Source organism: Fistularia commersonii, chromosome 4, assembly GCF_037954325.1.
Source record: "Fistularia commersonii isolate RoL2024-O1a breed Wild chromosome 4, RoL_Fcom_v1.0, whole genome shotgun sequence".
Lineage (NCBI taxonomy): Eukaryota > Metazoa > Chordata > Actinopteri > Syngnathiformes > Fistulariidae > Fistularia > Fistularia commersonii.
Window position 1 is genome coordinate 16662949 of NC_141287.1, and position 18421 is coordinate 16681369.

The window sequence follows — 18421 nt, forward strand, 5'->3', positions numbered from 1 at the left end:
TGCATCATAAACCATCCCACGGTGGTTTCTCTTCTCATGTCTGCATGCCTCTCTGTAGTGACAGAGGACAGTATTTACTGCATGTTTTTCCATACTGCTAGGGTTTGTTTTTTGTCTTAGTGAAGTAAGTGTCTTTGTATAGTTGAATTCTTCCACCCGTTGTGACACACAGTAACAGAAGTCTTTATAGGATGACATGGAGGCACACTTACTGCTAATACTTTTAGGTTGTAACACAGGTGCAATTTTGTATGCTTGCTCATTTGGCAAAAGTGATTTTAAAAAGATGGGAAATCTGTTTGTTCGAGGGAAGTAGGTCGACAAACTACCGGTCGATGTGTTTGATTCATCCTGCCTGGAACATGAGTGCAGACACAGACCATATAGCAAATTGATCTATGACGTAGGGCTGGCCTTTAAAACTAGGTTAGTAATGTCACTTTAGGACAAGACACTTATTGAGGTCACATGAATCTCAAGAGGCTTTTATTATATTTTGACATTAAGGTACTGTTCTTTGGTACAGTACTTTATTCCAGCTTTTTGGATCAGTTACAGACGTATAACTTCGTGTGTATATTTTCTCAGACTGTTGTTATTGCGCTTAAGTAGGTTTTTTTTGGCTTACACGGACACCGATGCGATTCCCTGAGAACTTCTTCCTCAGTGCAGGCCGAGCAGGGTGCAGGTCCTCATGGGTGACTGAACAGTGAGGAGCATTCAGGCCCCCAGTCTCACAGCATGAAAGGTTGACCCACAACCAAGCCTCGTCCATTTGTAGGAGCTTCATCATCATTCAGATGACGCCTTCAAGGAGTGGTGCAGTCACAACTCTGGGAATGAGCTTGCACTACTCCAGCCGCTCCGTCTGCCATGGTGTTTCTGGGAAAGCTGAGCGTTGTCAAGCTTTTCTTTTGTGTTGTGGTTATCAATGGAATCAATGCATTTAGGTTGGACATGTTTTCAACTTGAATAGCCATTAAAGGTCAACCAACCACTATTTATTGTATTTGAAAATGAATAAATAACACAATATAATAAGCAGAAAAAGCGTTGGTGGGTTTGTAACTGCAATTGTGCTGATTGGTGACAACTAAGAGGACTGTAAATGTATATTGTTGAAACTATGTTACCAGAAAGTGGGACAGCCACATAGGTGAGGACTCAAGTCTGTCTTCACCAGTTTGACGTGAACACGAAGCTGCTTCTTGGCATTGAATTGTTTTATGCTGTTAATGGGACACACATGCTCACTCATATAATTTAAACGTTTAACTGCAACAGTGCACTGAAGTACAATGATTTTATAGTTATGTTTTTAATCGTAATGGTTTCAAACATCTGAAGTAACAGATGTTTGTCTTTTCAGTAAAGAGCGGGAGGTCATTTTTAAATCTATGTTTATTTCATGGGGTGGGTAACACCTCTAATGCTGCTGTAAACCGATACAAAATAAGACAAACAGGAGACTGGGAGGGGAGTATTGGGAGCTGTTTGAAATGTGATGACTGAAGATCAGCGATTGGGATTAGTCATTCCTAAAAGATGCTGCGCCTCAGCCCTTCTAGTTAAAATTCATGGTTGTGTTTAAAAAGAACTGCGAATAACAGATCTCAAGAATCTGTCTTTGGCTTTCCATTAATTTCACATCTTTTTAACTCCAGAGTATTGAAAATAATAAACTGTCTCACCAAAACTTAAATCATCTGAATTTAGAAGTGAAAAGAACAGTTTAACCCTTCAGTATTATCCCAATTGAAGTGGACCGCCTCCCTTGTTGAATTTCTAAAGCTGCTCAAAGTGTAGAGAAAATAGATTATCATGGTGCCATGCCATGAATTAATCCAGAGATCTTGAGAGCATCTGCCTATGGTGTTCTCTTTGGCAAAACAAAATGGTTCCCACACAGAAGTCGCTCCTAACAATGTCTGTTGATAATTTGAAGGCGGTAGTTCGTGACTTCTTGCAGGAAACTTTTTCCTTTTTTAGATTCAAAACATGTTTTTGTGCTTTTGACACAATAACACATTCCAGTATTTATCATTTTTGACAGCTCATATCAAAACAATCAAGTTGGATAAATAGTAACTCGTTCTACCTCGCTGTTAGATCTGGTGCCATTATTTTGAAAACGTAATTGACCAGTGAGGACAGGTAAGGTCCTGCATATTAACTTGGGCTCCTACATGAACACAGAGGAGCAAAGGATTAATCGACAGCAGCAGGAAGTACCGGGTATTATGTGTCTTGCTCAAGGGCTGTCCTTTGTTGAGGAAGGGAACACTTGTGTCTTTACACCCCTCCTCCTCTCACACGCAGCAGAGCTCAACAATGATGTCCACATTTTGTATAATGAATCTGCATCCATAGTTTTCTTAATTAAAAAAAAAAAAAACAACCTTAGATTTTAGAGAAAAGACATCATCTTCCGTTTGAAGTCAAAAGACGTCGGGTTCTTTATTCGCATACAAAACATGCTTCATCAGCAAGAACGTGCTTTGAGTTTTGCATTGACTGATCATTTCCTCCACTTTCTTCTTGATCTTGAAATTAATAACAAGAGGTTTGTCTTAATAACAGGGTGTTTTTCATTATTTCTAATTAAATCCAGGTTCTTTAATGCTGGAATTAAGATGTTTTGAATTTTCCTCAAATGTGTTTTAATATATTTACACATTGTAATTTTGAGACCGTACAGATGGATAGGGGGTTTGCTTTTTATTTGGATAGGCCTCGATACCTTGGAACTGGCAGCATCTACCGCTCACTCTCCCATCATCATGTGAAGAGTTGCCGGCTAAACTCTCCCAACTTCATAGTGTCAGTTCTTCTCGTGTTTAAAATACCGAGGGTGAAAATGTTTGAAGATTACTGGGGTATTTGTTATTATGGGATCCCCGCTAAGTTCACTTCCCTGACCCCCGAGGCTCCCCCTCTCCTCTTGCGCCCCCTCCCCCCCGCTGAGGTCTGGTATCCGTGAGAAGACACCACTCCAGTGCCCCCCTCTTCCACGCCAGTGCCCCCCCCCATTGAAAGGCCTCTCTCCCCCCTCATTAGCATGCCCCCGAGGCTGCTCAGTGTGCCGCTGCCAAACAAACACAGCCAAGATCTTCTTCCCTCTCTCTGGTCATCTTCTGCCATCAGTCTTCCCCTGTCTCCCCCAACTATTTTTAACAAGTTGCTTTCATCTTCTCTGCATTACCTCATTTCACCATCCTCGTCACCTCTTTTAAACCTCTTTAATTTGGAAATTTCTGCACTCTTCCACTTTCCTCTCAAGCTGTTTCCTTTGTTGCTTTGAGCTCAGTTTCCCCCTCCAGGAAATGTAGTGTAGATGTGCTGTACTTTGCTGTGCCTTCTTTTATAGGAGTTAGAAAATGCAGGATGGACATGAAGACAGATGTCAGGTTGCTGATGTGTGGTGAAGGAGAAAAGGGTGTATGGTGCAAATTGCAGCACAAACACCTCCCGCTCTTGAGCTCATACTTTTCACCCCTGCCTATACACCACTGAGTGGGGTTTTCACTCATTCACACTGCTGAAGTTGGGGTCCCAACTCCCCCATTCCTAACCCCCACTCTGAGGTAACAAGGCAGCTCATCAGGAAACCTTCTTTTTAATATTCATTAATCCCTGTACTACAGGGCTGTTGCCATTCATAGGTTTGGTTCAGGATCTGTGTAATTAATTTGACTTAAACTGAATCACTAAACAGGTGGTATTTAATGTATAACCGGGTATGCACTTGGATCATTTAGATCCTTTCCGACAAGATCTGCATATCAGACAGATGGTACCTTCAAGGCAAGAGAGGGGGAGAGAGAGAAAGAGAGAGAGAGAGAGAGAGGAAGGACAGAGGAGAAAAAGCTAGAGGACAAATGTGCAGGATAGACAACAGTGAAGCAGAAGTAGGAAGCAAGAAGGAAACATTTTTGTTGCATTGGAGAAAAACAACCATGGAAACTCCATCTGAAGAAAACCAAGACCAGAGGCAGAACAAAAGAGGTACCGATGAGTACTTACAAAGAGTTGGTTCAGTTCCTTTGACTGCTATGTTTACTGGGGCTTTAAACTACCTCAGCCTGATTTCACTCCAAACAATAGTTAGGCAATTTTTTTCTCAGATTGCCATTTAAATGTCACATCGTCCATCTTTTAGAAGTGCAATGCACAAAATTGTTGTTGCTTAAGTTATAGCGTATGCTTCACTACCTCTTCAGACTTATTGTTGATATCTGATAATTAATATATTTGTTCCATGGTGGGCTCCTTTTGCTTTTTTTTGTGATCTAGTTAAGTTGTGATGAAATGAGGTTTCCAGCAGACAGTGCTTCTGAATGCGGATTGTTGTGCAACCACTGGTCATCATCCTTGTTTTAAGGACAATGAGCCTGTTGCAGAATCCAGAGCAGATCAATCAAAGCTCCAGGGTACGTTTGAGTTGCTCTGTCAGGGGAACCGGTGATTAATGAGGAGGACGAGGGGCCGGCAAGGACAAAGGTAAATGAGCCAGGCAGTCTGACAAACAGATCTGTGAGGGCTGTGTACACTAAATGAAGACAGTATCATTAACTTGCTCACCCCCTTTCATGTAGGTATTATCGTTTTTCCACCGCTATCTTTTTTTGTGCGCCATTTCCTGCTTGAAAATGGCCTACTCTTTGCTTCATTGATGGGATGTTCTACAATGAAATTTTAACAAAATAAACTTCTGAAGAATGTACCGTCGGATGTCCTAATATGATTTTTGTGAGATAAAAAGTTCTTCCAAATGATCCATTTATCACATAATTCATAATTTCCTGATAGTGTTATTCATTTATAATTTCCCTGCCAAATCCTCATCGGGATAAACTCTTCATTTTTAAACATGTGAGTATAATATATAAAGACTACCAGATAAGACAATAAAAGTTCAAACTTCAGTGCACCTCAATATGGCCTGTAGGTTGAAAAAAAATCAATAATGGATATGTGGCAACTGGACTTAATTTTCTTGTTCAAGACATTTCACCACTCATCCATGAATCCGGAGAACTTAAGAAGCCTGTTGGAAAAGAAAAGGAAGAAAAGAAAAGAAAATCAAGTCCAGTGACCCCAAGGAGAAGATTTTGACTGAGAACCTCCACAGATGTGAAAATGTGTTATTTTCATTTTAGCACAAATTAACATTAAACAAAGGTTCAAGAATCGTATCCTGCTGGAACATTTGCTGCTTGACTAAAAAAAATCAAAATTATTCATTATTGGCCTATCTCTTTGCCAGATAATATCATTTATCTTTTTTTTTTCAGTTATCTATTTTCTCTTTATTGTACCAATTGTAATCCAACATTACCAGCAAGAATCTTCATTATGATTTGACTCATGAGAACAATTATAAAAAGTCTAACTGTTGCAAAATAGTATCTTTACTTGATAAGTGTCCAAAATTTCCAGTAAAAGAAAGAAATTATTGTCCAAATATTGAACAATGTATCAGAATTAAACCTTCAATTCTGCTCACTGCTCCAACACCTAAATGTACACGCCTGAATTCTGCTCCCATATCTACCCCTCCTTTTCCCATAAATGCACATGAAATAATTATGACCCATTAAGGCCATTTTTGGCTGTTATTGTCATTAAATGCGTCCACACATTGGACTTCCTTCACACACACACGCGACAGGCTTAGCTCATTAGCTATTATTTTTCCCCTGTTGAATAAGTAAACCACTTTTGATCACTTTGCGGGCTCAAATTGCCCTCATCTCTCGGGAACAGCCATTATAGCCATTATGGCATGTTTAAGAATTGTTCCCCTCAAAGTAGAGCGTATGGAAAATAAGACTGTTTCTCATAAGTGGTGCTTTGGCAGTTCTCCCTAATGGAGCAACACACAACAATATAGTCACAGCTGTAAACAGGCGCATCTGTTAGCAATGAGGCTACAAGTTAGAATCGCAATCAATGTTGTTTTCAACCGAGCTTGAAATCTCCAGTACTCAATGGTGGGATGGAGGAGTGAGAATGTTGTCTCACTATTATGTGTCCAAGTTTGTCTACTTGCTGATCTCAGATCTTTTGGTATATATATTGCATACAAGTTGTTACTGCATGACTGTGTGATACCTGTGTATGTTTTTCCTATTTGTGGGCGTATTGAACAGAGTTGGGACCCCCCAAAAATTTCTACAGCTCTTTACATGGCCTTTTGTGTGTGAAAGCCCAGCATCAAGGGAGAAGTTAGACATATTTACGTTCCGCCAGCTGTTGGGAGATTTCAGTTTTGTGGTGACGACAAGCCACGTTGAAGATATAGATGTTACTGATGGACAGAAGGCCTTGATGAAGCAGGGCCAGCTGCTGTTTGGGACTGTGCGCCCGGGAAAACCAGGGTGTTGCTATACAGGAATAAAGTCCCCCTGGAGCTGGTCCATATATCAACTCCATGACCCAACTCGCAAACGAATTCCAGTCCCAGCTGACATTGGGCGAAAGGCCAGTTACACCCTGAACCGCCCGCCAGTCGATCACAGGGCCATATACAAGTAATGGGGAAATAGCACTGACAAAATCTTCAAAAATCTGCAAATAAACCAAAAAACAAAACAACAAAAAAAACAATAATAACAAGAATACATGGGATGTAATTAAAATAAAAAAACACTATCTATTAAAAAAATCAGCATAAAAATTTAGAGAATTATCACATACTGAACAAGGCTCAGGGTCATTTATTGTTACTCTGAAACATGTCTGTGTGTGAAATGTTGTGAAAATCACCAAACCCTGGTCCGAGGGCGCTGCTCAATAAATAGATGATGAAAACGTGGCTGTTATACATAGAGAGGGAATGAAACGTTTGAGTGTTCAGAATACGGTGATGTTCATATGATTCATATGGACATGACTCCACTCTAAAAACACTTATCAAGCTGTGACTCTTTCTGTTGTTCTGCACAAGACGTTCTGGCTTTTTCTTGGATGTCTATCTTCTTCATCTATCAATGTCATTCTCTAATTCGATGATTTGAGTTGCTCTTACAAACAGGATCCTCCCGGAGTGTTGAGTGGCTGCTGTGGCGCATTGCGTACACATATGAGTCTGGATGGGTTCACAGGATGGAAGCTCAGTGGTGGGCTTGTCCTGGGCCTGGAGCCTGTGGGCCGGAAGGACAGGGGTCGTGGTTCACTGGGCTTCTGAATGAGCCCTGAGAGCCCGGCGTGATGGACAGTCTCGAGCTTTGCACAGTGGTTCTTTGTATCAAGGCTGCTTGGACTCTCTCTGTCTCAGTTTTATTCTGTCTCATAATGTGACACACACACACACACATTCTCACACAAGACTCTTGTGATGTTGATGTGGTAAATCGAGCCTCATGTTGTCAACTCAAACAGTCACCGACTTGTTTCTGGCCTTTTTTCTTACTCTATTTTCACAGTAAGGTCTTCCACCCCTTTGCATGCTGCAGCTGAGTAGAGAGTCTAACGAGAAATATTAGTCAGGAACAGGACCCATGTGAAAGTCATCAAAGGGACAATTTGCCGGCGTGATTTCATTTGTGATGCTCACAGAGAAGAAACCAGTAGAATCCAGTTAGCGCAAGCTTGTTGCTTGAGAACCATCTGCTCATGCTGTTATTCCCTGGTGAAGAGCATGATTTTAGCTTTGGTCAGCAGAAAAATGCATGTCTTCTCTAAAGTTTACTGTCTTGTAGGCCCACTGACACTTGCCATCTGTTCTTGTACTCTCAAATATACTCAACAGCAATAGTCTGGGCGCTTTTTGTTGCCCATCAGTTTGAAGACTAAAGGTCAACCTCCTTAATGCATTGTGATTAGTATAATCACAGTAGTATAATAAATAATAACCGGAACAGTTATATGACGTTACTGGGTAATGAACAGAAATAGCAAGCAGTGTTAGTTTGTATTTCAAATGTTATCTAAGATGACTATCAGGTTTGGTGAGGAAATGTAACCACTGATGTTGCAGTGAGCTGTAGAATAAACTTAAGTGAGACCCCCGGAGTGGTAGTAAAGGAGAAGTGAAAAAGAAATAAATAGTTAGGGTTAGGCTTAGCCAGCGTACTGTTTCTGGACATTGGTGTCACAACCGTCATCTAGTGTATCCGCATATGTAACGCGTCAACATATCGAGATCCCAACAGAAGTGGTGCCCAGTTGGATATGACTGTGCGGGAAATCGATTAATATTTTCCACGTGACAGCAGCAATTAATTCACCCAACATCTTAGTACAAACTTCTAAGCTCATAAAGGTGAATTCAGGATATTGTTGGGTTGCTGTTTGTGATAAGAAGGGATATATCTATTTTGTACTTCAAACTCAATCGCCTCCTCGAAACCCATCTGCTCAAAGAATTTGAATCTTTGAGGTATGTGTGTAGGACTGTTGAAGACTGGAGTTCAGCTTTGTCGATCCCTTCTTTGTCGATCCCTTCTTTACAAAGAGCTGCAGTCAGAACATGGTAAGTTCTGACTGCACCTCTTTGTGAACACAACAGCCTAGTATTTCTGAGGGTACTGATCATTCAACCACATCAACAGATTTATTCTGCTGTTGGTTATGTGTCAGCCAATACATTCATTAAAGCTATGAAAATACCACCTTGGATTTATTGTATAATAAGACAATTTGGGTTTTGCTGGTGAGAGAGGTGTCTTTGTTCACCACTGAATAGAGTGCCTAAAGACATGTGTGTGGTGGAAATAGATCTGTAATATTTAAGCCTTTAACCAGCAGTGTCATTCCGAATAGACGGATGGCCTCTACAACAAACCACAATGGCGAAATGGACATTAATCACAGCGATGGTTTCTTGATCAGCTTATTGGCTTTCAAGCATAATTTCTTTACAGTATGTTGTCAACCTGATCCTCTGCTGTTAGTCTGTTAGTGGCTGAAGTCGTGTGTGTGTGTGTGTGTGTGTGTGTGTGTGTGTGTGTGTGTGTGGGTGTGGGTGTGTGGGGAGTGGCAAACATTGAGTATGATCATGTCATATGATATTATTCTGACGTTATTGTTAAGTATCTTGTGATTTAGTTTCATAATGGACAACTTTGCCTCATCCATTTTTTTTTAGTACAATGAGTAGGCGATGATCGTGTGTGTGTGTGTGTGTGTGTGTGTGTGTGTGTGTGTGTGTGTGTGTGTGTGTGTGTGTGTGTGTGTGTGTGTGTGTGTGTGTGTGTGTGTGTGTGTGTGTGTGTGTGTGTGTGTGTGTGTAAAAAGAAAAAAAAGCCAATACTTGTTCCCTTTGTTCCCTCCCTTCCCTCCCCAGCTGTCAAATCTTCTGGCATCTGCTTATAAATAACTGAGAATCGTGGCAAATTTCTACATCTTAAAGTTTCTGACACTTTGTTTCGACACAATTTCAAGTTATTACCTAAAAGATATAAATAATGACCACCCTTTTTCAATAGTAGTGGGCTTTCTAAAAGTGGTGTTTTGTGGCTGCGGAAGAATTGCAGTGTTGATTCTAATTGTGAGGGCTTGTTGATTTATGTCCAAGATACACTGAATCAAATCTACCTGGAAGTGACAGCCCCTCTAATAGCAACTTTTCTTTTAAAAGGCCTTTATTTACTTTGCAGCAAAGCTCAATATCCTGTGTAGCGCTGTGCTCCAAGTCTTGGCCCGCTTGTCCTCCATATTTGCACATTGCAGAGGAGTTTTGTTTGCTAGAATGTCGTGACTCTGCTGTGAACTGAGTTGTTAACATTCTGTCGCGACAGTTCCTCCACTAAGATGTGAGATGTGAGATCTATTCTGATGCAGATATTAGGAGCCCAGGTATTTATGTTGAGTTTTGCCTTCCATTTATGTATTCTATTTCTTTTTTTTGTTTTTTTGTTTTTTTGTTTTTTTTTACTTTTCAAGGTATTGACATTAGATCCGTTATCTGCTATTAAAGTGATGTTAAAATGGTACAATATTATTTTTTCCTGAAAAATCAAAACATTTTATCTGCACAACACAAAATATAGAAAGGTCTGACTGACAGTTTTTTTTACTCATCTAGAAAAAAGTGGGAGAGGAAAAATTTAATGTTTTAGTTGTTATATTTCTTATACATCACACTGAACAATATTTTTGTCAAACAAATTAGACACATAATGTCTGAGGTGGCTCCAGATATCAGGAAAGCTGAGGATGATGTCAAACTACAACGTGGGAATTGAACAACATTAACAACAAAAACGGGGTCAAGAAATGGAAAGATTTCCCTTTGTGTTTACCTAAAAAAAAAAAAAAAAATGTTAAGATTGAAGGAATGTTAGATTTAACACCGTAACTTTACAAGAACAGAACTGCTCCAGAAGAGAACAAATAAAAAAGAGACCATTGCAGTACAGTAATCAAAGAAGAGTGAATAAAGAAAATTGGTGTGTCCACTCATATAGTTTTCTCCCTAAAACCGTAAAGCCCTGGAGACTCTCTGGTGCACAGCCCTTTCCAATCCCAGAAGTTCCTCAATCTCAACCAAATACTTTTTTTTATCTCCCAGCACTACACAAATAGTCAGGACGAGGAGTCTCACTGCAAACATATGATCCGAGCAGTATATCTCGTAATTCCCTTTGTCACAACCGAGAAGGCAAATACAGATGAACTTTTAAGATGCTCTCTTCCTGGAAGAGGCAGAGAAATGAACATTGTTGGTAGCATTTATCCTTAAACTTTTTCATTTACCAACTAAATAAAGACAATGACAGTTAAATTAAACACTACATTGCGTAGCCTTATAGCGTTACTTGTGGTTTCACACTGCAAATGCCTTTAAGTTATATTATGTTGAATTATAATAATTATTTCATTTGATTTAAATAGTTTACTCTATTTCTCCTCTGACATGCCTATAAATATAAATACAAAAAAAGAAAAACTCTGTAAAATCTGTCATTTGATTTTGAAGCCACTTGGTGGCAGCACAGCAGCTGCTGTGTAAGTAAACCACTGCCCGTTCAGCGCGAGAGCAGACCAATTGACCAAAGCTGCATTTAAAAAAAAACAGTTGAAATCAAAGTGAAGATCAAACTGTAAAGAGATAAATGAGTGAAAGGAAGGCAGTTACAAGGCCAGAGCAGAGGAGGAAGTGTAATAATGATAATAAGAAGAGGGACAAAAGGCGAAGGACAAGGAAGACTGGGCTTGCTGACGATTTCAACACGGTGATCTCGACACTGTTCATCACAGGAAGTCATCAGTCAGGCCTTTGGCATCACTGGACCGAAGCTGAAACATTGTCCAAACATGAAGGCCTTGTCTCTTAACATGCAGGAAATAGAGAGTGAAAGATGAACCATGACTGAACGTTATAGTGGGGTGAAAATAAAAGTGTTTTAAGAAGTGGAGAAGCTGCTGCGAGGATGGAATGTAGATAGCAATATTACTTTTATACTATCTACAGTTAGGAAATAGTTAATCAAACTTTGGTTAAATGTTTTCATATAATAGTATGCAAGCTTTCATCATAGCTGAAAGCTACTCATCACAGCTGCCGTATCTAGAGGCAAATATGAGTGAACAGTTGACATATTTTCACTAAATTCAATCGCATGAAAGCACCCGCCAGAAGTTAGGGAAGGAGAAGCAACTTGATCACGTTGAAGAAGCATGATGTCCGTAATGTCGCGGAAGGAAACTGCACTAGTTCTGTAAAACAGCTCTATATGAAGACACTAAAAGAATAATGAACTTATGTTTATATGCAATTTTACTTGCTTTAATATGACTATTGCAGTTATTGGGTTTAATTTTTTAGCTGTAGACGGAGACAAGATGAGCTATGAGGATAACATCCTGTCAGCCACATGTGTGTCTGATTGAAAGCACATGGTGTGTTTGCGTGTGTGCACACTTGGTAACCAGTATCAGTTCACAGGATTTCACAAGGCATAAAAACACATGGGGTGAGACCCGCTCATTGAGGTCATTTCGTTCTCTCTCTCTGAGTTGGCATTGATTTCCATTGCAGATCGCTGACACCCGCAGCTCTGACCTGCTGGATGGCCATTAGTGCCTTTTTATATGAAGTGATGAATTTTTATTTTCAACATAAAGCACGGCAGCTGCTCGGCGTTCCCGTTGATCAGGATGTTTTCCTCCATTGAGGCCTAAATTAAAGGATGGTGTTTTTGAGATTGTGGATCTTAAACTTCAGACGACTCTACCTTTTCACTCACCGTGTGTTTATGGTGGGGGAGATTTAAAGAAAGAGCTTACCCACTTGTTAAGACTTGCCTTAAGACATACCTGCTGTATCTCAGGGATGCCTTCTCGCTTTTGACCTGACTTTTATTTGGGATGCTCTTCTTCTATCTTTTATTTGTTCTGTCCACACTGCAATGCATTATACACGGTTTACAATACAATTACTGGTAAATGTCCTTCGAAAAAAAAAAAACCTTTAGCAGTTTTTTAATTTTAGGTATACAAGTACATTCTTATCTAGGAATAGACATCCTAGACCGGCCCAATAGACATCCCCAACCTTTTTTGCGCCATGGATTGGTTTATGGAAGACACTATTTTCACAGACCGGCCTTCATTTGCTCCGACCTACATTTGCTCGATAATCATGTTTGTAATGACGCATAGGCTGTAGTCTAATAATAAATCATCCGCAGTCGCCTTACGTCAAATGCAAGCAGCAACATACAATAAAAGAATTTATTCATAAATTAATAATCAACAACATCTCTGTAAGTTAAATTATTTATTTTAGAACAAAAATCCTTTCTAATAAGAAATAATTATAATAAAAAACTTGATTCAAGTTTGAACTATAGCGACGCATGCATTCGTCTGTGCGTTCATTCTGCACAGAAGTCACTTTTTCAAAATAAAGCATCTTTAGACTGATAATCAATTAAAAAAAAAAAAAAGAAAAATTCAAACGTTCTGTGCGGCCCATTACGTAATGGCCCGTGGCCTGGTGGTTGGGGAACGCTGTCCTAGACCTCATCAGCTACCGTTCCTCCAAAGTCTTGAGGTTGAGAGGGTGAGCAGCTTCAAATACCTGGGTGTCCACATAAGCGAGGGCCTCACCTGGTCCCTCAACACGACACAGATGGTCAGGAGGGCTCAATAGCGGCTGTACTTCCTGAGGAGGTTTGGCATTTCACCTTAAATCCTCAACAACTTCTACAGCTGCATCACTGTGTGGTACGACAGCACAACCGCTCTGGACCGCAGACGCCTGTAGTGAGTGGTAAACACTGCAGAGAGGATCACCAGAATCCCACTGCCTTCTCTTCAGAGCATCAACCACTGCATAGTCCACAGGAGAGCTGCCTCCATCGCCAAGAAACATGTCCAACCCCAACATGGACTGTTCACACTGTGTACACGACATGATTAAAGAACTCGTTCTACCCGACTGCCATCAAACACTTAAACAGCTGACACTCATTCTTCTTGCACATGTAAAGCCTGCTGCTGCTGAAATTGCACTCAGCCTTGCACTTGCACCTCGCACTGTGAGTTGCGCACCAAGCTGCACTCAAATGTCTAATTTCACTGCCACTGTTCTATTGCAATGTTCATATTCATATCTAGAATCACATTTATAATCATTATTACACTATTTCTATCATCACATCTCCAAATGCACCGTGGACAGCAAAGTAGGAATTTTCACTGTGCAGGGAAATATGTTTCTACACTGTACATGTGACAATCAATGCTTTGAATCTTGAATTTGAAACGTTCAAGGGATCTGCCTTCAGCTTACGGTAATTATATTAGGAGGGTATTCGTTTTTCCAGAATATAATTTGATTATTTATATTGTTAGCCTGTTGAGCTCACTTAAGAGACTAAATTAATTAGATTTTTATTTAGAAGAGTAGTTTTTGTTGAAAAATATCCTTATGTATGTTCTAGATTCTAAAACAGTGTTAAGGTTATCTAAAAATTGCTTACGTCTATAGATGATCTTTTAAAATCACACTTCTCTACACTGATACTTGGAACTAGAGTCTTACTTTCAAACTGGCATGTGATGAGATACAATAGATTGTATAAAATGTGGGGGTCTTGCATGAATTCCTTAAATTGTAGATTTTACTCTGTGTTCTCACTGTCTTTGCGGCTCCAGTGGCGGACGCATGGGTCACACGAATATTCATCTTATATTTGATATAGCCACCAGTGGCCTGCAATCCTGTTGGTCCATGTTGACATTAAACCATTTAGAAATCTGTTTCATGATGTCTCATGACACATTCCTGCTGACAAGTCTGTGCTCTTTGTTTAGGTTGCTTCGAGTGCTGCATCAAGTGTTTAGGCGGGGTGCCGTATGCGTCTCTGGTGGCTACCATCCTGTGTTTCTCTGGAGTCGCCCTTTTCTGTGGGTGTGGGCATGTGGCGCTCACTGGCACTGTGACCATCCTGGAAACCCACTTCTCCAGGGTCACTAGTGATCACGCCATGCTGACCGATGTGTAAGTGAATGTCAGTCTTATAAGTGTGTGGCATGCGTCTTTTTTTTTTTTTTTTTTTTATAATGAAATTGAAAGCCTGATCAATTTTAGGGCTCTTTTTTACCAATTTTATTTTCCATAAAGGGCTTCCATTTTCTCACAAGATAATGAAAATTCTCAGATGTGTTTTATGAAAAACATCAAGCCCGAGCACATGAGAGCAATAACACTTCATGAGGCTAACTTCACTGAGGCTATTTTTTGCTTATAATGTCTCCCATGTTTCACTCCTAATATGGGCTGCTTTTATATTTATTTATCTATTTTACTCGGTGTCCATAAATTCAATAAATAACAGGAGGATGTCAACATATGTTTTATATTAGTAAGGTTTGGAGTTCACTGTTTTACTTCAGCAGTCAGTGTCTTGGCTGATGATTTCCAGAAACATCTTTCACCTGTTATCGCTACTTTTAGACCAAGAGCCTCTCTTCATCTTACAAGAGCTGGACCTTTGTCTTCATCAAAGCTACAAAATTAATCAAAACTCCATCTGTTTTGATTAATCATCCTGAGTTTAATGCAAAAAAAAGATTTAATGCAAAAAAAATGAGAGAAGTGTGGAAGCAGTTTTTTGCGACACCATGAAATCATCCTTTTACATTATGTGTCATTTCAACCATTTGTAATGTTGAAAACTAAAAAGTAAAATGGTGGTTGACCTGTGTTTAGCTCCTTTTTTACATTTCCGCCATCTCTAATCTTGTTTTTTTTCCTTTGCTCTAACCAGAATACAGCTTATGCAGTATGTCATCTATGGTATTGCATCATTTTTCTTCCTGTACGGGATCATTCTGCTGGCTGAGGGCTTCTATACCACCAGTGCCGTCAAGGAATTGCACAGTGAGTTCAAGACTACCATCTGTGGACGCTGCATCAGTGGAATGGTATGTTAAAACAAGCAATCTGACTTATAAAAGCTTAAATGATGTCAATATCTAAAAAAGGAAGGTGGAAAGTCATTCACCTGATAATGATGCAAAAAAAAAAAAAAAAAACCTCTTCTGTGTCTATGAATACAGTTTGTGTTCCTCACATACATTTTGGGAGTCGCTTGGCTCGGCGTGTTTGGCTTCTCCGCTGTGCCGGTCTTCCTCTTCTACAACATGTGGTCTACCTGTGCTACCATGAAGTCTTCCATGGCAAACATCACCAATATCGACTCCATCTGTGTAGATGTTCGTCAGTACGGTGAGAGAAACTACTCAATTTTAGCAGAACACACTGCTATAACATTTAGATTCACAAAGGCTGATGATGACTGTTCCATCTTCATAGCTTTGCTTTTGTAATTTAAAGCGACACTGGGGGACTGGGAATGGTCAAATAGAGACATATTGGAGAAGTCCAAATTTCTCCCTTTTAAATAAGAATTGATTTCTAATCAAATTCTAATTGACAATATTACCTTGTGGTCAAACCTGTTTTTCTCCCATTTTCTTTCTCGGATAAAATCAAAGTCTTTCAATACAAATCATATACTAGTCCTCGTTTACGTGTCAAAACTCAAAAATACCACTAGAGACTTTTGTTGGTTTGTATTCTCAAAACTAAGTAATGCTACAATACACATCTCTTTATCTGAAAATATTCACAGTGATGAAGAATCATATGAGGGGATTTTTTAAACTCAAATAACCATTTTATTAAATAACATTTTGTGGCTTCAGGAATTATCCCCTGGAATGCCACGCCAGGCAAGGCCTGTGGATCCACACTAGGTGACATTTGCAACACCAGTGATGTAAGGCCATGTCTTAATCTCACACACATTTAACATTTTATGCATATTTAATGATGTGTATATATTTTTTTGTTCACCAAAAATGACTATTTACTTTTTCCAGTTCTACCTGTCTTATCACCTGTATATCGTAGCATGCGCCGGTGCAGGAGCCACTGTGATTGCTTTGGTAAGTTGACCCCCTCTTTTGTCTCCCATCCTTTCAATCCCCTTTTTTTTCATATCAAAGATCCGTTTTTATACCTTTGGGTAGTTTTTGTAACTACGCCAAGTTAGATTACAGATGGACTTTTCCTCGGCTTCTGTTCCATTTGCTGTCTACCATCTGCTTAATGCAGATGATCATGGCACCATATTTATTATAGGATGGATTGAACGGAGTCAATTCAGCTTGAAGGAGTGTCTTGTCATCTAAATATCTGTTCACTTTACTTGCTTGTCACATTGCTTGTGACAAGGAGGTTACTGGCATGTTCTCTTACTACCTTCTCTGTTCTCTTCCACCAGCTGATCTACATGATGGCTACCACTTATAACTTTGCTGTTTTGAAGTTTAAGAGTCGAGAAGACTGCTGCACTAAGTTTTAAACTGTTTAAAAAAAAAAATTTAAAAAAAAAGCACAGTGCGGCATTTGACGCTGCGCTGAGTAGAGACCATGCCACTTACAAGAATTGAACTAAAAAGCTGAGAATAGAAAAGTCTACATCTCTCCATTAGTATGAAGTGTAAATAGCCGATTGTATGCTTTCTTTAGCACTTGGTATCCAGGGATTTTGCTTGTCTGGGGACACCTGATGACATTGTCTTCAGAATCGGATGCTGTTAAGTTGACTAGTTTGTCCTGCTTTACATGGCAATCACCATCAGCCTTTTTAGAAATGTGCACGCTTAAAAGACCACACAAGTGTTATTTATATTTGTACTACATTAAGCTTTTTTTTTTTTTACCTGCACATTATAGTACTTCGGATAAAGAAAATCACAGTATTTAGCAAGCGGTGCTTCACCCTACATAACTGAATCAGTCAATAACAGTCGGAGCTGAAATGTGAATTTGTGTACAAACTGATCCCATGGAGATGTACGATGAGTTCACATAGACAACTGATGACAAATAATGAAGGTGTTCTCAGGCTTTATGTTTTAAAATGCCATACTAGCAGTATTGGTGACCACTAATTTTAATGAGATTCATTTGTGAAAGGTCAACAGACCATTGGCAAAGTGCCTTAAGGTTATCCTTACATTTTTTTTGGTTTCTTTGCTTAGCCTTGACAATATTGCAGCCAACCCTTGCAAGATGACGTGTTTCCCAGCGAATTTTCAGCATTCGTTCATTCATTCATAGTGTTCCAACTTAGATTCAGACTGAACCTAAAACCCTTCATCAACTGTATGATGCTGATGAGTTTGATGGTTTCTATTTGTTATTAGAAGTAACTACACACAACCAGTGCATCCCATAATGACAGGTTAGGCCAGTACCACAGGTAATCTTCTACACGAGGCCCTATGCCTCATTTTAATTCCATGTATTTTGTGAAAATATATTTTCATTTTTTAGAGTAGGTTAAATGTTTTCCTTTTTTTAATGAGAGCTGATGCTGGTATTGCCTCAGCTATTTTAAGTTCATGTTTTTTTTTTTAATTTACTTTTATTCTCTCTCAAAGTGCTGTTTATTTTTTATCTTAACACTGAGCCTGCATGCTTACATTTTTCAGATTCTGTGCTGTTGATAGTCACTTACTCTTCATATTTCATATATTTAATTTTCTCCTACTTTTTTGAAGACTGTAGCTTTTTCTTTCTATATAAAATAAAAATCTTTGTTTACAGAATGTATCCTTACCTGGTCTATTTTCTTACAAGGGTTAAAGGAAGTATACCTGAGTTTGACACTGGAACGGGTCAGATTCACAAAATGCAGAACCACACACTTTTGCACTAACCTCCAGAAATTTAGAGCTGCTTGATGCTTGCATGTCCACCCTCTAGCTCTCTGACTTGACTCATTCTCACATTTTGAAACTCTATATTCAGTAGTGTTGTGCAAAGCAAGACAGTAACTCCAACGTTATAATTGTAACAATAGTGTTACAACAATTGAGGTGTGTCTTTTGTCATTCGTGTGTATTAAATGGGATCACCAGATTTTTGGGGGCATTCACCATTTTGCCATGA

The 18421-nt window shown here is 39.4% G+C and overlaps 1 protein-coding gene across 2 annotated transcripts in view; it reads left to right on the forward strand.

Annotated features, from left to right (window-relative positions):
- Positions 1-18421, forward strand: part of gpm6bb (glycoprotein M6Bb) — a 35604-nt gene that overhangs the window by 14146 nt on the left and 3037 nt on the right. The window contains exons 2-7 of one of the 2 annotated variants that reach the window (XM_086145610.1): positions 14269-14455; positions 15225-15381; positions 15517-15685; positions 16165-16238; positions 16342-16407; positions 16746-18080. In XM_086145610.1, coding sequence (XP_086001736.1) covers positions 14269-14455; positions 15225-15381; positions 15517-15685; positions 16165-16238; positions 16342-16407; positions 16746-16826 — 734 coding nt within the window. In that variant the 3' untranslated portion in view covers positions 16827-18080. Of the gene's footprint in view, positions 1-14268; positions 14456-15224; positions 15382-15516; positions 15686-16164; positions 16239-16341; positions 16408-16745; positions 18081-18421 lie in introns of those variants that run through there. The other variant, XM_086145609.1, reaches the window with a different exon arrangement.